Source organism: Arvicola amphibius, chromosome 2 (genome assembly GCF_903992535.2).
Source record: "Arvicola amphibius chromosome 2, mArvAmp1.2, whole genome shotgun sequence".
In the NCBI taxonomy this organism is placed as follows: Eukaryota; Metazoa; Chordata; class Mammalia; order Rodentia; family Cricetidae; genus Arvicola; species Arvicola amphibius.
In genome coordinates, this window is record NC_052048.2 from 151,791,050 (window position 1) to 151,818,736 (window position 27,687).

Here is a 27,687-nt window from a genome sequence, read left to right on the forward strand (position 1 = left end):
AGGGGGAGGGAGGGAGAGAGAGATTGAGAGAGAGATTGAGAGAGAGAGAGAGACAGAGAGAGAGAGACAGAGACAGAGAGAGAGGGAGGGAGAGAGAATGCATGTGAGCACAGGTGTCAGTGGCGGCCAGAAAGGCATTAGATAGTGCTCAATTCAGGTAGTTGTGAGGCACCTGATATGGGTAATGGGAATTGAACTCAGGTCCTCTGCAAGGGCAGTAAGTGCTCTTAACTGTTAAGCTGTCTCTCCAGCACTACTTACATATTCTCCTTAGTTTGAAAGACCCGGATAAATCTAGACCCCTCCAGCAGAAAAAAATAGAGCCAAAAATCTAAGCAGGGAGAGAAGAATCAAAAAATCAAGATTAGTCGGTTCAGTGACTCTGTTTCAGGAACTAGCTGAAGATAATTAGATTATAATCTTGAGAAACAGGGAGTTACCCCCTTGTGATTATCACTGATATTTTTGGAATTTTCCAGTGATGCCTTCCCTACCCCCTTTGGATTATTGTGCTATGGTTTCTTCTCTTGAATACCCCTTCTCCCAGCTACTCGGGGTGGAACTCTCTACTCCCGGGTGGGAAATGTGTTTTGGCCCCAGTGCACTGTTTCCTGTCCTGTCAATAAACCTTGTGTGATTACAGCAAGGACAGTCTCTCGTGAGTTTCTGGGGGGGGGGGTCATGTGATCCTGAGACTTGAGTGAGAGTCTCCCCACTCTGGGGGTCTTTCAAGTTAAATCTCTGGTTTCAAAGTGAAGAAATCATTCAGAAAAGTGATTTAATTTACACAGACTTTATTGACTATTTAGAGTGGGACTCATAGAAGCCAGCTGGATCATCTTAACTAAGTATGTCAACCCAGAAATGCATATTGGGGGTATGGAATGATTAATGCTGTTGTGAGCCAAACTCTAGGAGTCTTCCATAACTGAGTAGAGAAAAAGAAGCAAACTGTGATTATAGTGAGCCAATATTGTCATGCAAATGTTATGGACTAGAAAGATTGAGCACAATAATGGTTGTAAATTAACATCTTTGGACTGATGTACCTTCTTAAATGACCTTTATGCCATATGCCAGAGGGCCCTCAATGGAAAATCCTAGATAGAAGGACACTCTTTCAATGTTCCTTCCACTTCTGAGTGGACCCGAGTACACAGAAGTCACTGGTATTTTTATTTTTGCCTCTGTTCCATATTCTACAGAGATTAGCTTGCCTTCAGCCTGACCATCCAGTAGGCGCAAGAGGTCTTTGACTTCCCTCTTTTCCCATACTACTCCACTCTGCCAGAAAGTATTTGAATCTCGTACTTCACTGACGTACTGCTCGATTTTGGCCTTGTGGACAAGACTATTCAGTCCCTTCTTCTGCCCCAGGTAGAACAGCGTGCTAGGCTGCTTGGACCTGCACATGTGCTTGTACCGTCTCCGGAATGTCCGGTTCAGGGACGAGACGTACTTCTCTATGAGTGTGGAATCTTCATTGAGCTCTTTGTTTTCTGGCCAGAAGAGAAGGCAGGCCAGGAAATAAGGATCAGGATATGGATGGCTTAGTCCCACGAGTTGCAGGACTTCTCGAAGTTTTGTTTTCAGTGTGTTGAATGGCAGGATGTACTTGGAACTGGGCTTTAGACAACTGAGAATAATGTTTGCCAAAATGAAGTTTTGGGTCTCCTTTGTCAGTCGTTTGTTTAGACCTTGCTGTAGTAGGAAGGTGTAGTTTTCCACTATATTTTCCATGTTGTTAGCTTCTTTATGGTTTGGATTAAGATATTCAAGGAGTCCTGAAAATGTATCTGCTCTCCAAGCTTCTATGCGTTTCCTACAGTTCTCTTCTTGGAGTAAGAGATTTTCTCTGCCCTGTAACAAATTGGTATCCAATCGGCAAAAAAGTTCTGCATATTTCTCGAAACACTTGCCGACTTTCTTACTTAGTAGGAGTTCTGTCATTTCTTTAGGGGTGTTCCTTGGTTTCAGAAGACCCATATAATCCAAAAAAAAATCAAAACATCGTTTCAAATCTGACTGTAAATTCTGTAGGTGGGATGCAAAGTTACTGAGAACAGCATAATAGCCATCTTTTGGGTCTGGAGGGATGGGCTCCTTTCCAGATAAAAACTGTACCATGGCGTCTATCAATATTTCATTTTCTTTGCGGAAAAGAGGAGTGAGCTGAAGAATTTGGATAGTGTCAAGACCTACTTCTATTTCACCAAAGAACCCAGCAGTATTGTATATGTCATATCTTCTTTGGGGCTTCTGTGGTGCCCAGGCCTCAGTTTCATAGTCTTTACTGTCAGTTTGCTGCTGAGATTCTTTGAAAGCTTTGGAGGCCTTTTCAGCAATTTCTAGCAAATGTGTTAGATCATCCACACTAATACTTCCACAGGCCTTATTTTTACCCAGCCACTGTTTGATCTCACTTTTGTAAACTTGACCAAGTGTATCTGAAATGTAGGAATTCTTAGGTGCTTTCCTTTTGGCCAAATTTGCCCAGAACAGAGCAGTGTTAAAGTTCTTCTCTTTAATATAGAAATGTCTCGCTAAAGCTTGACAAATGAATGCATTTTGTGGGAACCGCTCACTTCCTGCAGTCAAAATCTGTTCAGTTTCCTCATTCTGCAATTCTTCAATTAATGGGGAAAATAGTGTGTCTATTTCAGCACCATGTTCTTTACGTTGTCTTGTAAGCAAGAGAGTTTGCACATCTTGCTTAAATTTGTCTCTTCCTAATCCAGAGTCATAGAATATGTTCTCTTTTAATATATTCAATGCAATTTGACACTTACCCATTCCATAGCTCATTCCCAGTTCTTTTAAACAGTAGCGGGCAATTTCAGGGTGAATGATTCGTATACCAGTATATCTCCCATATTCTGAAACTTCTGTTCTTATTAGAAGTGTGGAATAGGTTCCCATGTTGTTTTCTACAGTTTCAGGTTTCCTATGCTTATTGGTGTAAGTGATTCCCAAAAATAGCTCGCACTGTGAAACAGAGATGGTGGAATCTTTAATGTAAGAATTGAGTAACGCCAGGTAAGAAATGAGCTGGGCTTTCCTGCTGTGAGGGTCCAGGTCTTTTAGTGTATTCTTCACTACATTTTGTATGTAAGTTGGGTCAAAACTGTCTTTCAGGATCATGAAGGAATAAAAGTTTTCACAATCCTTATGTTCCTTTTCTATTTCCTGTAGTTTGGCCTCAAATGCTCTTTGTTCTTTGGGAGAAAGTTGGTATTTTAGTGAAATGCTTTCTGCTAATTTTGCACTTTCATCTGGATTCTGAGACCTCATGCAATTCAAGATTATTACTAAAGTTTTTTCATATCTCAGACGCTTTTCTGCTATAAAGGAATTGATGGCATTCTGAAGAACGTAGGTGTTTTCTTGTTCTTCGAAATCATCCACAAGGAGAAGAACAGGGATGTAATCCTGGTGGCTGATAGCCTTATAGCTGATCAGCTTGCTTACTTGTTCTCCAATCTCTACAAAATCAGTTGCCTTGTTTCTCAATACAGCACATCGGAACTTCTTTTTTAAGTCCCAGAGAACATGCATAGCCAACGTAGTGCCTCCACAGCCTGGGTGATGGTACAGGTTGATGACTTTGGCAAATATCGGCTTAGGAGAGTCTGCACACTGCTGTATTAAAGTAGTAAGTTCTTCATAGCCATCTCTTTTCACAAAAGCTGAAGAATAGTTTTCAGAAGAAAAGTAGAAGTTCCACCAGGATACTCTGCCTCCTCGATAGAAATGTTCTTCTCTTAATTTCTTAAATTTCAGAAATTCAGATTCATCTTTCTCTATGTCTGTGTCTTTACATTCATTTTCACAGAGGATTTCCAGGGCTGTCAGGATATCTTCCTCCATTTTCTCCAGGATAACTGAGGAGGAACCACAGGAGGGCAAGAATCTTCTTGAAGACTGAATCACTGATTTCAGTTTAAGGATAGTATTGTTGACCAGTTCTATATTTAAAGTGGAAATACTATGTTCTGCTAAATCCTCTTTGACTTCCAGTCTTACTTGTAGTAGATCACTCCACCGTTGGTAGATATGTGAGCCAACACAAATACACAACATGTTGTCCATTCCATTGAAAACTTGATAGAAAGCACAGAAAGTTTCAATGAGGGGATCTTTCTGGTTTTCTACTGGAGAAAGTAAGAGAAACACCACTAAAAGCTTTCCTCTTACCATTATATTTTCATCTGTGAGAAATGAGATCACTTTCCTGACCCCAGAAGCTCGCTCTTTCTGCCATAAATGTGGTTCTAGAGGTTGACATGAATCATTTTGTAAGTCTAATCTGCCATTGCAGAAGATCCAGCTGGGCTGCTCATAAAGTTTCAGAGTAGATATTTTCTCTGCCATGGTAGTTTTTTCTTCATAGTGACTGGGTAGGTGAAGGTTTGCTACTCGGCTTTCTCTGTAAGCTTTGACCACTCCCTTCTTCTGAGAGTAAGGATCAAAATCCAGCACAGCAAACAATTTAATTTCCTTTAGGAAATCTAAGTGCTCTATTTGATTTGGTGCACAGTTGTTTGTTACAAGAATGTACCAGTCATAGTAAGATTTATCCAGTGAGCTTTGGTGTCTGGTCAAAAGTTTAGCTAATTTTAGTCCTTCACTCTCTTTCTTAGTCACCACCCTGTGTTCTTCAGCCTCTTTTCTAGATGCTATCCATGACTTTAAATTCTCTAGAAAGTTTTTGAACTCTCTATCCCGTTGCTTGGCATTGGCCAGGATATTCTTAGAGCTAGCTCCTTCTCTCACAAACAATGAATTCTCTGTGCTTTGTTTCCATGTTTTGTCTGCGTAACTTTGCATCATAATGTAGAAATACTTGTCTTTACATATAGAATGTTTGGGAATAACATCTACTTCAATGACAAATCTATCAGATGATGTATTGTTCTGCAGTAGGACTTCCACAAACCTTGGTTCCCGAATACAAGCTCTGACTTCTTTGATGTCACTGTCTTCAAAATACTTTTTGATCATTCCATTGAAGTGGTTAATAAAGATGTCTTTATTGGTGACTTTCACACCAACAATTTCTCCGTGTGGTTTGTCCTTAACTCCAAAATGGATAGTGCCATTGGTACGAGAATTCATACAAGCTGATGCAAATCGGAAGACTTCATTGCTAAATTTCATCTTAATGTCTTCTTCTGTGGCTGTCTCTGTATTTGTGAGGGCTTTGAATTCATGTACTGGGTCTATAAGATTGAGAGGCCCTGTTTCGGCAACTTGTAGAATAGAATGTTCTATGTAGCTTCTGTCATCATGGAAAGAATCAAAGAGATGTGGCATGCAAGACATGTGTTCTGGTTTGGGTTTATTACCTGCCATGTCTTTAGTCACTATGTCACTTAATACATTTTCTTTCAGAAGACTTGTTTCTTGTTCTGTGTTCTGTGCCATCTCTCTGAGATCATGATCACTGTTGGATGAAGCTGATTTTTCTTCATTTTTGGTCTTTTTTTGGTGTTTTTTAATTGAGAGTTCTGCTTTATTTAATTGTCTAGAATCTTGACTGTCACTTTCAGGGGAATCATTCAGTTTGTTGTACATACGTTTTATCAGAAGTGATGGACCCCGTGGCAGCCCCATTTCTCTAAGATCCTTTTCAGTTAGTTCCTGGAGAACCATCCCAGTCACTTCTTCCTTGAACAGGATTTGAGCATATTTCTCATCAATGTTAAGGTGTTCAGTTATCCATTCTTTTACATGTTCTTTGGTCCAGTCTTTGACCAATTTAGGTTGAGGTACTTTTTCACTCATGTCAAAACTTCAAAGTTGTTCCTTGGGAAAAGTAACACAATAATATTTTAGCATTATATTTTAGCATTGAAATTACATAGCCAATTATAACATTGTACAAATTATATGTACGTATATGATTATGATTATTTTTTCAAGAATAACTTAAAACTGCTTGGTAGTCATTTCTATTTTTTGTCCATTTCACAGGTCATAACTGTGATTCTGAAATTAGTGGTAGCTGCTAGTGAGTTGACAACCATTTTTGTCTTTGGTAACTTTCCTTTTTAGATTTGCCTCTGTGGAAGCTGGGATTTTGTAATTTAAAACTAGAGTCTCTAGTAGCAGAATCACTTTTATTAGAGTAGTTTAATTAAATGAACAGCCTCAAAAATTCTAAACTCAAATTGATCAGCAAATAGAATAGTGACCTGAATATGCCAAAGCAACTCTAAACATAAAGGACAATGTGGAGGCATTATAATAATTGACCTCAAATTATACTCTGAGCCATGGTGACAAAAGCAACATGGATTTACAATAAGAACAGACTCATATGTTGCATGGAAAAGAGCTGCTTGTTTGTCCTGGCCACCCAGATAGCTTAGCCCCAAAATAACCACACAGAAACTGTGTTCATTAAATCACTGCTTGGCATATTAGCTCTAAAATCTTATTGGCTAACTCTTACACCTTAGTTTAGCCCATTTCTATTAATCTATGTATCGCCACATGGCAGTGGCTTACCAGGAAAGATTTGGCATGTCTGATTCTGTTGGCTCCATGGTGTCTCTCCCTTACTCAGCCTTTCTTCCTCCCAACATTCATTTCTGTCTTCCCCGCCTACCTAAGTTCTGCCTTATCAACTAGGCAAGGCAGTTTCTTTATTCATTAACCAATGAAAGCAACCCACAAACAGAAGGACCTACTACATCACTCATAAGCCAATAGGAATAGGCCTGAGAATCCAGAAATAAGTCCTACAGCCACAGTAATCTAAATTTCCACCCAAGTGTCAAACATATTTATTGAAACTTTTTGTCATAATATTAACGGCCATATAGAGTACTTACTAATTCTAGAAAAAGATTTCATCTACTTTTCTGAACGTGATTTCAGGTTTGAGTCTCTATCAGTTTTCTGCAGTGAACCCTGAGCACACCTAACAGCAACCTTGGAAGTCTCCAAAAGGAGGATGGGGCCCCACAGCAATGATTCCTCCAGAAATATGATAACACCACTAACTGAAAAACACCACCTAAAGATCAGTTTTGGGCTCCAAACTGCTTAGAACAATTTCAAAATGGCTAGCTGAGATGATCTAGCCTCACAGACTACTCCAGTCAGGACTTGAGACAAGCCCTGCACTTTCCCACTATGCAGAGACTGGAAAACAAATGATAAAGCCGCCTCTCCCAGAACTTGACAATTAGTCCAAATTTTTCTTTTCTGGATCCCCTAAAGATGCCATTGTCCCCCAGACAGCAAGAAGTAATTTTAAGAATATGATGCGAATATTCCCAAGAGGTGGGTTGGGTTGTTTTGGTCATTCAATGGTTCATAGATATTTGTCATTGTTTAGGGGGATGGTTACAAGTGGTTAAGGTCAGGAGGAAAGTTGAACAAAAGAGAATAGATTCAAAGTTCTTGCTTTAAAAAAAGGGGGATAGAGATATGATAGGATAAAAGGGTAGATTATTGAATTCATTTGAAAAAATTAAAAATATAAATAATACAAGTTACCCAAGCATACTAAAAATATTTATAATAATAAGTTATAGTAGGTGTAAGACACCAGAAGGGATATATGATGAGGGTGAATTATGAATAGGAGAAAAATGTGAGCCCGGCTTATGTGAGATAAAAGGTGAGAGGGAGGAGAGGAAAGATGTTAGAAAAAGTGTGAGAGCCAGAAGGGATGTAGGACACCAAAGAAAGAGAGGAGTTTTAGCACAGCAGGCCCAATGCACACATAAACTCACAGAATCTGTGGCAGTATGCACAGAACATGCATGGGTCTGAGCCAGATGGTGTCCTAGCATTGAGAGGAAGAGCTTCCATTCCTAACCCAGAAACTATCTCCAATAGATAACAACTTCCAAATGCAAAATTAGTTCTCTCTAGTGAAGTCTCCCAAGAATGCAAATCACTATCAGTTGCAGGCCTAATGCCCAACAATAAATAGATAGCCAACACAAAATTAATTCAATGACATCTTTGTCTCATAATATTTTGTCATTGCATTATTATTTTTTAACCTTAGAGGTCCTTCTCATCTATCTATGTTTCTTATGCTTTTGCTTAGGTAAATTTCCTTCTGTCTGTTTTATCCTATTCTAGTTTGTTTGTTTTTGTCTTGTCTTATTTTATTATAAGTCTGTAGAAAGGGAGTGAAGCTGATGGGAGGCAAAGTGTGGAGGATCTTGGAGCAGTTATGAGAAGGGAAACAATGATCAGAATATAGTGTATGAAAAAAGTCAATAAAAGAAATATTGAGAAAAAAGAGATAAAGTGGGCCACAGCATGTTAATAAAGGGAACAATTTTTTGAAAGGATGTAATATTGTAAACATTTACAGAATTTTGAAACATGAGACAAATACTAAAATGTATAAAAGTCTCCTAAATTCTGACACGGTGATTATTGGTATGGTAGTTTGATTGTAACTGTCCCCATAACCTCATAGGGAGTGACATTATTAGGTTTGTGGCTTTGTTAGAGTGAATATGGCCTTGTTGGAGGAAGTGTGTTTCCATGGAGGCAGGCATTGAGGTTTCCTGTGATCACAATACTGCCCAGAGTATCAGTCAACTTCCTGTTGCTGCAAGATGCAGGAATCTCAGCTATTCCTCCAGCACCACGTCTGCCTGCATGGGACAATGCTCCCCACCATGTGGATAATGGATTGAACCTCTGAAACTGTAAACCACCACCTGATTTAAATGTTTTTCTTTACAAGAGTTGCCATAGCTGTGTTGTCTCTTCACAGCAACAGAAAACCTTACAAAGACAGAAGTTGGTACCAGGATTGGGCATTGCTGTGATAGGCCTGATCATGCTTTTGTTTAGAGGAATTGGGTCTTTGCGTTATGAAAACAGTGAAATGCTTTAAGCACTGCTTAGTGGGTCATCCTAGTAGAATCCTGGAAACAGAGGTGCTATGTGTAATGATTTCAGCCACATAAGGCTGATACTTCCTGCTTTTAGGGGTCATGCAGATGCAGATGAGCCCTTAGGCAGAAGTGCCCAATGCCCCCCCCCACCTCCGGGGATGTTAAAGGGCCCCGCATGATCCCGTGATCCACGTATTACTCAGCTAAGCCCTTGCGTGCATGCGTGAGCCCCCATCATCTGCATATGATGTAGCCATGTCAACCCCCTGTGCGCATGCGCTAGGCAGCTTTTAAAAGCTGGACTCACCATCTTCTTCCCTCTCTCTGCACACTGATTCCCCAGGCCTGTGCATGCCCCATCTAATAAACTCCTAAGCACGTTTGTTGCTTGTTCAGTGTTTCCTTTTCAATTGCGCCAAGTAATTTCACTAAGAGTTATTTTAACTATTGTGGGCTCACTCAAGAGGTTTAAGAGGAAAAGAATTTTAGTATGTTGTCTGGAGTTCATTCTTGTTAGAGTTTGGTGAAGAAAGTGGCTGCCTTTTGCTATTGTCCAAAGTATCTTTCTGAGACTAAACTGAAGAGTTTTGGATTAATTCTGCTTGCAGAGGAAATCTCAAAACAGCCTCATAGTGTGGTTACTAGTGTTCATGCTTAGAAAAAATTTATAATGAAAAGGAGCACGCTGAGCAAGGTAAATCACAAAATGTAAATTTATAGAAGCAAAAGAGAACCAGGAAGTGGAATGGAGCTAAATCCTACATTCATGGAGATAAACAGATTAAGTAATGGGATGTAAGGAGTAATGACTTCAGGGTAATATCCCACCCAGCTAAATTTCCAACCTGAAAAAAGGAACTAAAGAAAAGTTTAGAGCTGGGCATGGTGAGGCAGATCTTTAATCCCAACACTGGGAAGGCAGCGGGTGGTGGATCTAGGAGTTTGAGGTCAGCCTGGTCTGCAGATCAAGTTTCAGGAATGACAAGTGAAGGACAGAAAGCTGGTGAAAATGTAATTCAATGAGGGGGCCATGCTTCAGTCCCAGGAAGCAGTATAACTTGGCAGTTTAAGCCACATGGTTATGGCTTTAGAGTTCAGGATAAAAGAAACAGGTTATGAAATTTGCCTCTATGCCTAAAGAAAGCCACTGAGACCAAAATGTGTCAGGGCCATCCCTGAAAGAAGGCCTAGTAGAGAGGCCATGAGTGAAGCTGTGAAGTCAAAGCCTGGATTGCCTTGGAAAACCCAAGATGTTAGAGATGCCAGAACCATGGGATACCTGCCAAGGAAAGTTGCTAACAGGGAGTGGAACCAGCCCTAGTGAAAAAACTGTGTTTTAATCAATAAAGCTGAATGGAGTAGGAGATCTGGTTTGGGAGGTCCTTCTATATGTGTTGCTTTTATTGGTTAATGAATAAAGAAGCTGCTTTGGCTTGTGATAGGGCAGAGTAGAGCTAGTGTGGGGGGCAACTAAACTGAATGCTGGGAGGAAGAAGGCTGAGTCAAGGAATCGCCATGGAGCCACCAGAGGAAAAAGATGCAAACGGACATCCTAAATCTTGCTCGTAAGCCATGAACCTTGTGGTAAAATATAAAATAATAGAAATGGGTTAACCAAAAATATAAGAGCTAGCTAGCAATACACTTAAGTGATTGGCCAAACAGTGATTTAAATAATATAGTTTCTGTGTGATTATTTCATGACAGTTGGGAACAAACAAGCAGCTTCCTACTACAGAGATCTGATTGTTGTTGTTTTTGTTTTTACATCAGCAGTGCATATCCTGTGCCATTATATGTTGGAAGTATGTGATCTGCTTTTTGATTTTGATTTTTACAGGTGATTATAGTTAAGGAATCTCAGGAGAGATTTTGAACTTTAAAACATTATTGAGACTGTGATAGACTATAGGGACTTTTGAAGTTTGACTAAATGAATTTTGTGTTATGATATTGTTACTAGTTGATGGGAACAGGGAGGGGAATGTGGTAGTCTGAATGCAATTGGTCCCCATAATCTCATTGGAGTGGCACTATTAAAGAGGTGTGGCTTTGTTGGAGTGGGCATGGCCTTGTTGGAGACAGTGTGTCACTGTGGGACCAGGCTTTGAGGTTTGTTGTGCTCAGGATATGGCCCAATGTCTCAGTCAACTTCCTATTCCCTGAAAGATGTTGGGCTCTAACACCACATCTGCATGAATGCCACCATGCTGCCCACCATGAGGGTAATGAACTGAACCTGTGAAACTGTAAGCCACTACCTCAATTAAATGTTTTCCTTATAAGAATTGCTGTGGTCATGGTCTCTCTTCACAGCAATAGAAGCTCTAAGACAGTTGGTAACTGTGTTATTACTTTTTCGTCAAGTTGGCACAAGTTATGGTCATGTGAGAAGAAGGAACCTCAATTGAGAAACTGTTTCTATTGGATTGGCCTTTAGGAACGTCTGTAGGGCGTTTTTGTGATTATGATTGATGTGGGAAAGCCCAGCCCACTGTGGGTAATAACGCCATCTGACCACCATATCCGCAACAGAAAGCCTACAAGCCCATGGAAACTGAACAACTCTCTACTGAAGGAAAAATGGGTCAAGACAGAAATTTTTTAAAAATTAAAAAGTTTTTAGAATGAAATGAAAACAGAACATACCCAAAGTTATGGAAACAACAAAGGCAGCTATAAGAAGCAAGTTCATAACACTAAGTACTTACATAAAAAGTGGAAGATCTTATTTCAGCATTTAATAGCACATGGGAAAGCTCTAGAACAAAAAGAAGACATCACCCAAAAGAGTAAATGACAAGAGATAAACTCAGTGATGAAATCAGTAAAATAGAAACAATAAACAATCAATGAAACACAAAATCAATTTTTTGAGAAAATCAATAATATTGACAAACCCTTATCCAAATTAACTAAATGACAGAGAGAGAATATCCTAATTAACAAAATTTAAGGACAAAAGGGAGACATAACGACAGATATGGAATTCAGATAATCATATGAACATACTTTAAAAGCCTGTTCTCCACCAAAATGAAAAAAATCTAAAAGAAATGGATAATTTTCTTGATATATATCAAATACCAGAGTTAAATCAAGATAAAACAAGTGATTTAAGCAGATATATAAGCCCTAATGAAATAGAAGCAATGATTAAATCTCCCAACCAAAACAAGTCCAGGGCCTGAAGGGGTGTGGCCTATCAGCAATTATGATTAACCAGAGTAGCTTTAATATATAATATTCAGCTTTAATAAAGGAAAGAAAGGGGAACTTACAAAAGCCAAGGTTACAGCGAGGAGCACAGGGAAACAAAGAGAGTAAAAACAAACAAACACGAATCTTTTAAAGGTATTTGGAGCCCTGGAGGGGTCATGCCCCTCAGAAAAAGGGATTGGTCAGCTCCCCCATCAAGTGCCAGATAGTTATTAAGGCAGAATTCTGCAGACTTTCAAAGAAGAATTAACACCAACCTCCTTAAATTATTTCTCAGAATAGAAACAAGGAACATTTCCCAATTCTTTATACAAGTCCACAGTTACCCTGATACCTACATCACATAGAGACCCGATAAAGAAAGAGAGTTGCAGACTGATTTTCATTATGAACACAGATGCAAACATTCTCTGTAAAAGAGTTGCAAACAAAATCCAAGCATAGAAAATAGGTTATCAACCATGATCAAGCTGGCATCATTTGCTCTCAAATATTAAGATATTAAGATCCAGGGATGTCTTAATATATGTAAATAGAAAAATGTAACCCACCATATGAATAGATTGAAAAGCAAAAAAAAAAAAAATGATCATTTAAGATGTAGAAAAGACCATTGACAAAATCCAACACCACTTTCATGATAAAAGTATCAGGAGAGACTAGGGATATGAAGGACATATTTCAAAATAATAGAGGCTGTGGTGGTTTGAATAAGAATGGCCCCATAAGCTCATATATTTGAATGCTTTGTCACCAGGGCTATTTGAGAAAGATTAGAAAGATTCAAATGTGTGGCCTTGTTGGAGGGACAGTGTTAATGGGAGTGGGCTTTATTAATGGGAATGGGTTTCCAGAGCTCATGCCAAGCTCAGTGTCTCTATCTTGGCCCTCATATCACAGTGTAGCTCTCAGGCACTGTTCCCTGCCATGATGATAAAAGTAGTCCTTTATCTCTGAAACTGTAAGCAAGATAGTGAAATATCACAGAACAAAATTATGTCACTTGCAAAAGAAAAGGTAGAACTGGAGATGGTCAAGTTCAGCAAAGCTAGGTCAGAAATATAATGGAGGAAAGGCACAGTGGGGAACACCTGCCTACTTCATGTCAGTCAGGAAGCAGAGAGGGAATCAGAGAGGAAGGGTCTGGTAGATCAAACAAAATCTTCAAAGCATGCCTCTACTAACACTCTTCCTGTAACTAGGCCACTTCCTTTAGTTTCTACTACTTTCCAATATAGCTATCAAACCACAAATCTATCCATGTGTTAATTCATGTATTCTGTCAGAGTCTGGATGATCTGCACCCTTTTAAGATGCAGTATTTCCATACATTGTAAGGAACAAGTTTTCAGTACATGAGCCTCCAAGGGATATTTTCTATCCACACCACAACACACAATACCCTCGTAAATCCCAAGATAATTCTGTGGAAAGAAAAAAGTCAGCCCCTGATGTCACAGTCTGTACACTTCAACTAACACATATTCTTGAAATGGCAAGGCCATTATAATGAACAGCAGATTAGTTGCTATTGGAGTTAAGATAAGATGGAGTATGAGAAATGAGCACAGCTAGAGAGACACACAGGAGAGATGTCTGTGTTGCAGTGCTTGTGTTTTGAAGGCACAAATGCCAATGCTGTGTTGTACTGTAGTGTTGAATGACTTTACCATTAGGGACCCTTGATAAAAGGTATATTCGCTATATGATTATTTCTTATAACTGCATTCAGATGATGGTGATTGCAAATAAAAGTTAAATTTAAAAGTATGCAAAATTAGAAAGGCATGCTTTAAAGAGAAAATATTTAAAAGAAAACAATAATGAAAATGTTGAGTATCAAAACATGAAAGAAATAGTACCATCAATGTCTGTGAAACTTACAGGATTTTATGCTTCTATAAAAATAAAAGAATGACTGACAGTTTAGTGAGTTTAAAGTGCAGCACAGCAAGCTTAAATAGGGAAGAAAGAGGAAGAAAACAGAGTTAACGGAAGAAATTCACAGAGAAAAGTAGAAAACAGTCACAAAGGAGATACCCACCCAAGCCAAAAAGTGATACTCAATACAAGGTAATGAAATGCAGAAGAATCCATCAAGAATAAAAGAGCGATGGAACAACTTACCAGATGCTACAGCAAAATTTAGGTGAATCAGAGGATATTGCAACCAACTTCACATGGATAAACTGTGAAAAGTGAGAGGAAATGTGTGACTTACCAAAACTGCCTCAAGAGTCAGGGAAAGGACTCCCACTGTCCAGTGTAAGGGCGTGGATCACAGAGGTCACTGATGTTCCCCCTAGAGTGACAAGAAACAAGATTCACGCGTTTGGAAAGCTGAGACCTTTGAGGTTGTGCAGCTGAAGACAGCTGACATGGCAGGAGTGTGTTCAGATCCGGGGATGGAAAGGTCTCTCCCTAGGTGAACTAGGACAATTTGCCAATTCTGGGTTGGAACTGAGGACAAGCCAGGACGAGTTGGAGGATGACAAACCAACGGGACTTTTGCCAGCCATGAGGATGGATGCAATAGGTTGGAGTCTACAGCAGCTCCAAAATCTTAGCTGGTTGTAGACGTTAAAAATTAAACTGCATGGAGACAGAGGCCCAGGGCCTCGGTGTGGACCTGAGGGAGGACGCTGCAGGGGCCCACGGTGGAGTCGGGTCCTTGGATCATGAAGCACCTCCAAGACTTGGACATGGTGAATCTTGAGTGAAGTTGCATTTTCTTAAAACAGTTGGTGGAGAGCTGCTTGGCCTGCAAGGGGACCTGACAGTCTGCCAGAGGATCCATCATTCTTTGGGGTGAGTGAGGAGTGAGTGCCCGAACTGCGGCAGCCGCCCGGAGAGGGACCACCTACACTCCACAACTCCCCCTGCCTCCAGCACACTTCCTGCTCTTCCTGCAGGGGTTATTCTCCCCGGATACCTCCTCTCTCTCCCTGTCCCTTCCCAGCTTGCACTCAGAATCCTCCCCCCCTCCCCCTGCCTCATCCTCCCGTCTTTGGGGCCACAAAATCCCACAGCTCAGCCTGTTTGGGCTCTGGGGACCTGGAATTGAGTGCACCCAGACCGGTGGGAGGTCCCCTCCTTCATTTGACTGCCGGGGCAAGGTAGGCCTTTGTCTGAGAGCTGCTTGGCCTGCAAGGGGACCTGACAGTCTGCCAGAGGATCCATCATTCTTTGGGGTGTCCTGCTCCAGTTCTAAGGCCATCCACCCAAAGGGGTCAGACTCTGGCCTCCAGGCAGGTCTGAGGATTCCTGCGGAGGGGTGCGGGCTCCTTCAGATTGTGCTGCCAGGTTCGCTGTGTGGTATTCCATCCCGCCCTGCCCCCACCTTGGCCCTTTTGTCTGGGCTGCGACCCTGGGCTGCCTGGAATCCCTGATCCTGTGCACTGACATTCCATCTGAACTGGTGAGTGAATGCGGACCCTGGGGCAACCTGCCCTGGAAGAGAGCACAGACCCCCTACCCCCACTTCCCTCTGCAGGCTTGTGTCTGTTTCTCCCGTCCCTGTGTCTCCCAAGCTTTCCCTAGTGTTCTCAGGTGTCCTGCTCCTGTTCTAAGGCCATCCACCCAAAGGGGTCAGACTCTGGCCTCCAGACAGGTCTGAGGATTCCTGCAAGGGAGTGCGGGCTTCTTCAGATTGTGTCGCAAGGAATAGGTCCTCCTCTGGCACTGGGGAGATCCAACCAGTTTCAGTCACAGCAAAGATTGGTCTAGGACACCAAACGCCTCCGGGCTCCCATTGAAGGAAGAGATGGGCAGGCGCCAAAGCAGGAGCTCCTCCAACAACATGAAAGGCAACATGACATCACCACAAGCCAGACATACCGAAACGACAAGAATTGAACACCCTACCCCAGAAGATATAGAAGAAACCGACCTTAAACAGTACTTTATGAAAATAATAGAGGACCTTAAACAGGAGGTAAAAAATTGCCATAAAGAAATGGAGATGACAAACAAAAAGGTAGACGAAATAAATAAATCTCTCAAAGATACCCAAGAAAAACAAGAAAAACAAGAAAAAGCAATCAAACAGGTAAGGGAAACAGTACAAGACCTGATAAATGAAATGGAGGTATTGAAGAAAACACAATCTGAGGGACGACTGGAAATGGAAACTCTGAGTAAACGAACAGAAACTTCAGAGACAAGTATTTCCAACCGAATACAAGAGATGGAAGAAAGAATCTCGGACTCTGAAGATACTATAGAGGAAATAAACTCACAGATTAAAGAACTAAACAAATCTAACAAATTCTTAACACAAAACATTCAGGAAATCTGGGACACCATGAAAAGACCAAACCTAAGAATAATTGGGGTAGAAGAAGGAGAAGAATTACAACTCAAAGGCCCAGAAAACATATTCAACAAAATTATAGAAGAAAACTTCCCCAACCTAAAGAAGGATGTTCCTATGAAGGTACAAGAAGCCTACAGAACACCAAATAGACTGGATCAAAAGAAAGCATCCCCACGCCATATAATAATCAAAACACAAAACATACAGAATAAAGAACAGATATTAAGAGCTGCAAAGGAGAAAGGTCAAGTAACATATAAAGGGAAACCTATCAGAATTACACCTGATTTCTCAATAGAAACCATGAAAGCCAGAAGAGCTTGGATAGATGTCCTACAGACACTAAGGGAACATGGATGCAAGCCTAGACTATTATACCCAGCAAAGCTTGCATTCACCATTGATGGAGAAAACAAGATATTCCAGGACAAAAACAGATTTAAACAATACACAGCCACAAATCCAGCCTTGCAGAAAGTAATAGAAGGAAAATCACAAACAAGGAGTCCAACAACGCCCACAATAACTCAGGCATCTAGCGACCCTTCACCAGCACAACTAGAAGAAGGGAAACACACAAACTCTACTACTAAAAATGACTGAAGTTAACAACCACTGGTCATTAATATCACTTAATATCAATGGACTCAATTCACCTATAAAAAGGCACAGGCTAAGAGACTGGATACGAAAACAGAATCCAACATTTTGCTGTTTACAAGAAACACACCTCAACCACAAAGACAGACATATACTCAGAGTAAAGGGTTGGGAAAAGGTTTATCAAGCAAATGGCCCTAAGAAACAAGCGGGTGTGGCCATTCTAATTTCCAACAAAGTTGACTTCAAACTAAAATCAATCAGAAGAGATGGAAAGGGACACTTTATACTCATAACAGGAAAAATCCATCAGAATGAAGTCTCAATCCTGAATATCTATGCCCCTAATATAAAAGCTCCCACTTATGTAAAAGAAACACTTCTAGAACTCAAGGCAGCCATCAAACCACACACACTAATAGATGGAGACTTCAACACTCCTCTCTCACCAATGGACAGGTCAATCAGACAGAAACCTAACAGAGAATTGAAAGACTTAATGGAGGTAATGAACCAAATGGACTTAACAGACATCTATAGAACATTCCACCCAAATAAGAAAGAATATACCTTCTTCTCTGCGGCTCATGGAACCTTTTCGAAAATTGACCATATACTTGGTAACAAAGCAAACTTCCACAGTTACAAAAAAATATTAGTAACCACCTGTGTCTTATCGGATCACCATGGATTAAAATTAGAATTCAACAACAATGCTACCCCCAGAAAGCCCATAAACTCATGGACACTGAACACTCAACTACTGACCCACACCTGGGTCAAGGAAGAAATAAAGAAAGAAATTAAAGTCTTTCTTGAATTTAATGAAAACAAAGACACAACATACTCAAACCTATGGGACACAATGAAAGCAGTGCTAAGAGGAAAGTTCATAGCACTAAGTGCCCACTTAAAGAAAACGGAGAAAGTGCTTATTGGTGATTTAACAGCACACCTGAAAGCTCTGGAAAAAAAAGAAGCAGACTCACCTAGGAGAAGTAGAAGACTGCAAATAATCAAACTGAGGGCAGAAATCAACAAAATAGAAACACAGAAAACAATCCAAAGAATCAATGAAACAAGAAGCTGGTTCTTGGAGAAAATCAACAAGATTGACAAACCCTTAGCCAAACTAATCAAACGGCAGAGGGAGAACACACAAATTAATAAGATCAGAAATGAAAAGGGGGACATAACCACAGACACAGAGGAAATTCAGAAAATCATTAGATCTTACTACAAAAGCCTGTATGCCACAAAATTGGAAAATGTAAAAGAAATGGACAGTTTTTTAGATAAACACCATATACCAAAGTTAAACCAGGACCAGGTAAATGCTCTAAATCGTCCTGTTAGTCGCAAAGAATTAGAAACTGTTATCAGAAACCTCCCTACCAAAAAGAGCCCAGGACCAGATGGTTTCAATGCGGAATTCTACCAGAACTTCCAAGAAGACCTAATACCTATACTCCTTAAGGTATTTCATAATATAGAAACACAAGAGTCACTGCCAAATTCCTTCTATGAAGCTACAGTTACCCTGATACCTAAACCACACAAAGACTCAACCAAGAAAGAGAATTACAGGCCAATCTCACTCATGAACATTGACGCAAAAATTCTCAATAAAATACTGGCAAACCAAATCCAAGAACACATTAGAAAAATTATCCATTACGATCAAGTAGGCTTCATCCCAGAGATGCAGGGCTGGTTCAACATACGAAAATCTATCAATGTAATCCATCATATAAACAAACTGAAGGAAAAAAACCATATGGTCATCTCATTAGATGCTGAAAAAGCATTTGACAAAATTCAGCACCCTTTTATGATAAAGGTCTTGGAGAGATTAGGGATACAAGGGTCATTCCTAAATATAATAAAAGCTATTTACAGCAAGCCGACAGCTAACATCAAATTAAATGGAGAGAAACTCAAGGCTATCCCACTAAATTCAGGAACACAACAAGGCTGTCCACTCTCTCCTTATCTCTTCAATATAGTGCTTGAAGTTCTAGCAATAGCAATAAGACAACATAAGGGAATCAAGGGGATTCAATTTGGAAAGGAAGAAGTTAAACTTTCATTATTTGCAGATGATATGATAGTATACATAAGCGACCCCAAAAACTCCACCAAAGAACTCCTACAGCTGATAAACTCCTTCAGTAACGTGGCAGGTTACAAGATCAACTCCAAAAAATCAGTCGCCCTCCTATACACAAAGGATAAGGAAGCAGAGAGGGAAATCAGAGAAGTATCACCTTTCTCAATAGCCACAAATAGCATAAGATATCTGGGAGTATCTCTAACCAAGGAAGTGAAGGATTTATTTGACAAGAACTTTAAGTCTTTGAAGAAAGAAATTGAAGAGGATACCAGAAAATGGAAGGATCTCCCCTGCTCGTGGATTGGGAGGATCAACATAGTAAAAATGGCAATTCTACCAAAAGCAATCTATAGATTCAATGCAATCCCAATCAAGGTCCCATTAAAATTCTTCACAGAGATTGAGAGGACAATAATCAACTTTATATGCAAAAACAAGAAACCCAGGATAGCCAAAATTCTTATACAATAAAGGTTCTTCTGGAGGCATTACCATCCCTGACTTCAAACTCTATTACAAAGCTACAGTATTGAAAACGGCTTGGTATTGGCATAAAAACAGAGAGGTTGACCAATGGAATCGTATAGAAGACCCAGATCTTAAACCACAAACCTATGAACACCTGATTTTTGATAAAGGAGCCAAAAGTACACAATGGAAGAAAGAGGGCATCTTCAACAAATGGTGCTGGCATAACTGGATGTCAACCTGTAGAAGAATGAAATTAGATCCATATCTATCACCATGCACAAAACTCAAGTCCAAATGGATTAAAGACCTCAATATTAATTTGAACACATTGAGCTTGATAGAGGAGAAAGTGGGAAGTACTCTACAACAAATGGGCACAGGGAACCGTTTCCTACGCATAACCCCAGCTGCACAGACTTTAAGGGCAAAATTGAATAAATGGGACCTCCTGAAGTTGAGCAGCTTCTGTAAAGCAAAGGACATTGCCACTAAGACACAAAGGCAGTCTACTGACTGGGAAAAGATCTTCACCAACCCTGCAACTGACAAAGGTCTGATCTCTAAAATATATAAGGAACTCAAGAGACTAGACGGTAAAATGCCAATTAACCCAATTAAAAAATGGGGCGCTGAACTGAACAGAGAATTCTCAACAGAAGAAGTTCGAATGGCCAAAAGACACTTAAGGTCATGCTCAACCTCCCTAGCTATCAGGGAAATGCAAATCAAAACAACTTTGAGATATCATCTTACACCTGTCAGATTGGCTAAAATCCAAAACACCAATAATAACCTTTGCTGGAGAGGTTGTGGGGTAAGGGGTACACTCATCCATTGCTGGTGGGAATGCACACTTGTGCAACCACTTTGGAAAGCAGTGTGGCGGTTTCTCAGGAAATTCGGGATCAACCTACCCCAGGACCCAGCAATTCCACTCTTGGGAATCTACCCAAGAGATGCCCAATCATACAACAAAAGCATATGCTCATCTATGTTCATAGCAGCATTATTTGTAATAGCCAGATCCTGGAAACAACCTAGATGCCCTTCAGTGGAAGAATGGATGAAGAAACTGTGGAATATATACATGCTAGAATACTACTCAGCGGTAAAAAACAATGACATCTTGAATTTTGCAGGCAAATGGATGGAAATAGAAAACACTATTCTGAGTGAGGTAACCCAGACCCATAAAGATGAACATGGGATGTACTCACTCATATTCGGTTTCTAGCCATATTTAAAGGACATCGAGCCTATAAATTTGGGATCCTTGAGAAGATAATAAGAAGGTGAACTCCCCAAAAAAGATATAGTAATCCTCCTGGATATTGGAAGTAGACACGATCGCCAGGCAAAATTGGGAACTTGAGGGTTGGGCAAGACTGGGCCAAGGGAAGATGGGGAGAGAAAAGTGTGAAGGGGAGAACGGGGGGAGCTCGGAGGAATGGGGTGCTTGGGATATAGGAAGGGTGGATATGGGAGCAGGGAAGCATATATCTTAATTTAAGGAGCTACCTGAGGGTTGTCAAGAGACTTGACCCTAGAGGGGTTCCCAGGTTTCCAGGGAGATGCCCCCAGTTAGTTCCTTGGGCAGCTGAGGAGAGGGAGCCTGAAAAGGCCAGTTCCTATAGCCATACTGATGAATTTCTTGCATATCACCATAGAACCTCCACCTGACGATAGATGAAGAAAATGACAGAGCCCCACATTGGAGCACCAGACTGAGCTCCCAAGGTCCTGATGAGGAGCAGAAGGAGAGAGAACATGAGAAAGAAAGTCAGGACCGTGAGGGAACCTCCAGCTGGCGACAGATGGGGAAGGTGACTGAGCCCCACATTGGAGCACTGGACTGAGCTCCCAAGGTCCTGATGAGGAGCAGAAGGAGCGAGAACTTGAGGGAGAAAGTCAGGAACGAGAGGGGTGCGTTCACTCATGGAGACGGTGGGACAGAACTAATGGGAGATCACCAACTCCAGTTGGAATGGGACTGATGGATCATGCGACCAAACCCGTCTCTCTGAATGTGGCCAACAGAGGGGGCTGACTGAGAAGCAAAGGACAATGGCTCTGGGCTCTGATTCTTCTGCTTGGACGGGCTCTGTGGGAGCCTTCTCAGCTTGATCGATCACCTTCCTGGACCTGGGGGGAGTTGGGAGGACATTGGTCTTAGCATAGAGTGGGGAACCCTGATGGCTCCTTGGCCTTGAGAAGGAGGGAGGGGAGGTATGGGTGGAGGGGAGGGGAGGGAAGGGGGAGAAGAAGGGGAGGGAAGGGGGAGGAGGAGGGGAGGGAGGGGGGAAGAGGAGGGAAGGAGATGGAAATTTTTAAATATAAAAAAAAATAAACCATGAAAAAAAATTAAACTGCATGGATGTCATAATGCATGTCAGCAGAATGGCTGGCATTAAACACTGTAACCGCAAATGTTGGTAAAAGCATAGAATGAATGGTGTTTTGGAAAGTGCTTGTGGGAATGCAAATTGCTTTAGCTAATATGAAAAACAGTTTGAATGTTTTCATGAAACAAAGTATATACTCACCTCATAAGTCAACAATTTCAGTTAAAGCAGAAAGACTGAAATGCTGATTCAACAACAACAGAGAGTTCACATACATGAGAGAGCATTTAGGTTTTAACAAATAATGCTTGCCTGAAGATCAGAGTGCAGAGCTAAACCACTAGAGGCCAGGGAGTGGTGGCACACACCTTTAATCCCAGGATTTGGGAGGCAGAGGCACATCTCTGTTAGTCCAAAGTCACCGTGGGCTAAATAAGGTTGAATCTGTCTAAAAGAGAAACAAAGATCACACAAAGTTGATCCCAGCACTTGGGAATACATAACTTTAGTCCCAGCACTAGGGAGGTAGAGCCTGGAGTAATATGGCTGGGTGGAGGGAGGGATGTAAGGCAGAAGGAGACAGGAGCTCAGTGCAGTCTGAGTTTTGGTGGAGACAGTTGCAGTCAGAGGACAAAGTCTCCGAAGGCTGAGGACAAGATCGTCCCTTCAGACTGACCACTGGTTGAGGTGAAAGGTCTCACTAGTGGCTGGCTGCACTGCCTCTCTGAGCCTTTAGCATTCACCCCCAATATCTGACTCTGGGTTTTTATTATTAAGAACAATTAGAATTCAAGCTACAGGCAACGAGGGCACTGACACAGAGAACACACTGTATGAGTGTATTTCCATGAAGTCAAGGACAGGCAGAGGTAATCTAAAGCAGTAGTTTCTGCTTAGGGCTGTGCTTTCTGGGAATGGGAACTAGGAACATGGGAAGCTACTTAAATGACTGTGTGGAACTGTATCATGGAGAGAAGCTCCTGTCACATAAATCACCCTTCACTCAAGAAGCTGATGCCTCCAAAATACATGATGGGGTAAACAGATGACTGAAATACAGCACAGGCTGCTCCAAAATCGAGGGCAATGATGAGTTCAAGTCCAGGTATTCAAGTCTTCAAATTTTATCAAACAGTCAGTACTTGTACATCAGATTTCAGGACTAGCTCCAACTTGCTTATTCCACTCACACTTCATTCTGAGTACTGTTTTCCTTGACTTCTCTAAAACTTTACCTCAACATTGTCTACTTGTGGATATAGCTCAGTGGTAGACCTGGGGTTAGACTTCCAGCTCATGAAAACAAACACCACTGAAGGAACTGAAGAAGTATCTACCCTCCCATTAATACAGGTCAGTGGACAAGAGTAAGTACAAACACCTCACTAGGCACCAGACTGCAACCTGAACCTACATTACATCCATATTTGTGCAGTTTTTTAGGTGACAAACTTGCTTCAGGCCAATATTCTTAGCTATATCTTGTGGATTATTTATTCTCTCTCTCTCTCTCTCTCTCTCTCTCTCTCTCTCTCTCTCTCTCTCTCTCTCTCTCTGTCTCTCTCTCTCTGTCTCTCTCTCTCTGTGTTTTTGTTTGTCTCTGACTGTGCTGTGTTTGTGTCTGCATATTTCCTTTCAGGGTGAAAGTCTAATAGAAAAATTCACGTCTCACTTTGCAGACTTTGAAGTGGAATAAACTTTCTGAATAATGAGACTGATTTCAGTGAAGAGAACTCTTACACTATGAATTTAAACTGCCTGAAATTACAACCCCAGCACATCAGAAAGTCCTTTGACAATGCCCACTGATCCTTGCTGTCCATTGTTTGACTAACATTCTTAGTCAGCATACAAGATAATGTTTTTAAAATAGTATTTAAATTTTTTACTTATGCATTAAATGTGTGTGCATGCAAGCCTATGCAAGCATTCATGTGTGTGTGTGTGTGTGTGTGTGTGTGTGTGTGTGTGTGTAAGAGAGTGTGTGTATATGCCTGCTCTTGGTTGGTTCAAGATTGGGAGTCCTGTTCTACTGCTATGCATTTTATTCCTTCGAGTGAAGTTTTCTTATCCAGACTGCAGGTAAACTGGAAACCAGCAAAAACCAACCACCCCACAGTGTTTTTGGGTTACAAGCAGGTCTCTACTCTTGGGTTTATTAAGTGCAAGCTTAGGATTCCAACTCAAATTCTTACACTTGCACACACAGCAAGTGTTATCCTTATCCACCGAGCCATCTCTTCAGCCTTATATGAAGACATTGTCATGTATTCTGTTTGACTTTAAATTTCAAAAAAGCAGACAGAAAGTTGTTTTATTTATATCTCATTGGCTTATCTAATCCATGGCTCCCTGGCTGCACACAGACAAGGACAGTTTAGAAATACAGTCCAACCCATAGTTATAACCATACTTAAAACATCATGAGTGTGTGTGTGTGTGTGTGTGTGCATGTTTGTGTGCATGCACGTGCACACTTGTGTGTACATGTAATTTGTTTGTGGGTGGATGGCATGGTTCTCAAACATGAACCTTGTGGATGACTCTCTGTCACAATGTCAGTGTTCTTCTGCTCACCATGTAGGGCACTGCGAAAGACAACTTCCTCGTACACATCACTCTAGAAGTCCTAGAATTACATTCCAAATGACCATTCTAGAGGCATGCTCAATGCTATTGCCTTCCCCTTTAGAGGTCCTTGTAGTAACTTTTATCACTTGGTTGACCTTGTTTTAAGGCAACATTCTTCCTTTTCTTTGCTGACAGAGGTGCATAATTCATATCCTAAGCGTCATATATATAAATGGCCAGGTAGGTGCACTATTTTCTATAAATTCATAACATTCTAGTAAATTTAGTATTCTCTAGACCAGAAAGGAAAGATTCTGAAGGACACTGGACATTGGAGATACATACTATCCTGCCTGTGCCCAGTAGCCCACCTTGGCCTGGTCCTACTTCCCGGCACTTGTACCTTCGTAGCTTTCCAATACTGCTCGACTAACGAATTGTAAGACAACATAGATCTTAAGAGCATCAATTTCCACATCTTTTGACTGCACCTTTGTGCATGAAAGTCTTTGGGACTCAACGGAAATGACCCAGACATGATACAAGTGCTGTGTGAATGCCAGAGAAGTGCCATCTCCGTTCTGTCACCGCTTCCTTCTGTACAGTTGATGTGACTTCTGGGCAAGGAAGAAAGAGGCAGGAAAGGACTGTGCCTTTACTTACGTTGCAACTGTCTGACACCTTATCCCACTGACCACTAGTTACTCCCATATATAAGCAAAGCCTCATGCACTCACAGGCAACTGTCCAGCTCTGAGCTCAACTACTACCTGCTTTCTCTGCTCTGTCCAGGGCGCCTCTGCTGCCCTCTCACTGCTGAGACACAGAGTGAGCCATGATGGCAGTCCAGCTGCCTGCTGTGCCCAGGCTCCTGAGCACAGGCCCGAGGTTCTGGTGCCACACGTTATCAGGACACCAGGAGTCTCCCTAACGTAATCAGTGAAAACCTTTCATAGTTATACACATGTGGTCGCCACGCCTTTGGGTGTAGTGGAGTCATGAGTTAGGTGACTTATCTGTGCCTGAGCTGCATGCCATAAACACATCAGAGTATAGAGTCTCCACATCAGAGTTGGAGGCATGGAGATCTAGGCTGGAATATTTGGTTGAGAAAGTAAGCAAGTGAAATTAAAAGGTGAATTTACACTGTTTTCCCTCCTAGCTAATGGAACTGAACAGATTTCACTTTCCACACTGTTTCCTTGAGAGCGGTGGCTCTCAGCCTTCCGAATGCTGTGACCCTTTAACACAGTTAACACCCCCAACCATAAAATCATTTTCATTGCTACTTTGTAGCTGTAATTGTGCTACCAAAGAGGCCACTTCAGGAGAGTTCTCTAGGGGACAAACTTCTCTCTACATGCTGCTGTAGTAAGTTTCTTTTTTTTTTTTTTCCGAGACAGGGTTTCCCTGTAGTTTCTAGGGCCTGTCCTGGAACTAGCTCTTGTAGACCAGGCTGGCCTCGAACTCAGAGATCCGCCTGCCTCTGCCTCCCGAGTGCTGGGATTAAAGGCGTGCGCCACCATCGCCCGGCTTGTAGTAAGTTTCTTTAGATGCTCTGTGTTTATGAAAGAAACCGGAAAGGTACTGCAGGATCATACAGATATAAAATCCCGACACACACTTAGGATTCGTGGGGTTGACTTTCTTGTCAGCTTTTCTGAAGGAGGTCATAACTCAGTAACACATTCCCCTTGAGTGACATCATCAGTTACTTTGGGGGGAAATCAGACATAAGCTTCCTACTCCCACCAGGAACATGAAGCACCCCTATTTCAAACTTACGAGAGGAAGCCCTAGCAAATCAGTCCTTCCTGTCTCTCCCAGATGCCTCTGATCTGACATTACTCTCCAAAAGGCTGTCAAGAACTCCATGTCTAAACTGCCTATCCTTAGAGTGACTTGGGGGCTGTGTATTCCAAAAATGTAAGCATTACAACATTTTTTTTCCTTCTGAAGATGCTGCTTTTCTTTGGGAGACATTAGTAAAGTGTCCCTGATTTCCAACTGCATCTCAACAGAAGGCTGTGACTAATACAGAGCACATTCCTTTCTCAACACAGCAGGGCCCAGATGATCGAGGTTCCGAATATTATTAGTTTTGTTTTAAAGCACATTTAAACTTTCTAGCCACAAAGAACATTTCTGCCTGTTCAATAAGCGGTTGCTGTAGACACCAATAATAACAACAATAATAGGAGAGATTTTGTACTCACCAAAACGTTCAAATTTCTTCTGTTTGAAAAAACAAGGGAAAAACTGTCCATTTTGGTGAAGCAAATGTCTGGTGTCTGTATTTCTTCCCCTGAGAAGTCAGAGAAAAACACCTTCATTTAGTCTTGATGAAAGCTTTCCAGACAGTACTTCTACCTTGGTACCAGCTCAAGCCGGCTGAAAAGTACCAGGGTGTGTCTGACGCTGACAAGGAAGTGGGAAGAAAAAAATAAAGCTGTCTCCATCGCAGTTTCGATTCTCTGATGTGAGAAGACCTTTTCCTGAAATGCTTTTTTCTGTTTGCTTTCTCTCTAGTAGACACTCTGCCACCTTCTGGTTGGTTTGGGTAAAGCCCAAAGACTTTTAAAAATCTCAATTTTTAGGGACTGACAGGGAGCCCAGATGTCTACATGCAAACTATGAGTGATTCTGTTCAACTGACTCCCTGAGAACACCAGTGTTCTTTTATTTACCATATTTAATATAGTTTTATCATATGTTCTCTTGCTTAACTGGATGCCACGGACTAGTGATTCATAAACTAAAGGAATGAGTTCCTTATGAGTTTTGAGGCTAGGAAGTCCCAGGTGAAGGAGCTGCACCTGCGGGGCACCTGCTGGCTGCCTGGGATCCATGTGTCCCCAGGTAGACAGAGCAGTACTGGCCGAGGTGGAGCAGGCTTGCTCCCTTGGGTCTCTCCTCTTCATCTAATGAAGCTACTACAGATACCATGAGGGTTAAGTGCCCTCATGATCACATAAAATCCTAATTATCTCCAAAGGCTCCATTGCAAGATGCCATTAACTTAGGTGCTGAGGAATCAATTTTAAATACAAATTTTTAGAAGTTACAGATTATACCACGGAATGCTTATCAATTTCAAATAAACCAAGATTTTTATAGCAATGCTAACATGTCACTAGATCACTTTGCTTTTTCATTAGTGTTTGTACTAAATGAGCCAAT

General features: G+C 41.2%; 1 protein-coding gene across 4 annotated transcripts in view; it reads right to left on the reverse strand.

Moving 5' to 3' along the window:
- Positions 1–777: 777 nt before the first annotated feature.
- Samd9l (sterile alpha motif domain containing 9 like) overlaps positions 778–27,687 on the reverse strand; it is a 41,185-nt gene continuing 14,275 nt past the window's right edge. The window contains exons 3-7 of one of the 4 annotated variants that reach the window (XM_038320784.1): positions 26,724–26,812; positions 22,305–22,384; positions 14,317–14,397; positions 11,588–11,637; positions 778–5,805 (exon numbers count right to left, since the gene is read on the reverse strand). In XM_038320784.1, coding sequence (XP_038176712.1) covers positions 1,054–5,784 — 4,731 coding nt within the window. In that variant the 5' untranslated portion in view covers positions 5,785–5,805; positions 11,588–11,637; positions 14,317–14,397; positions 22,305–22,384; positions 26,724–26,812 and the 3' untranslated portion in view covers positions 778–1,053. The remainder of the gene's footprint in view (positions 5,806–11,587; positions 11,638–14,316; positions 14,398–22,304; positions 22,385–26,723; positions 26,813–27,687) is intronic. The other 3 variants (XM_038320782.1, XM_038320785.1, XM_038320783.1) reach the window with 3 other exon arrangements.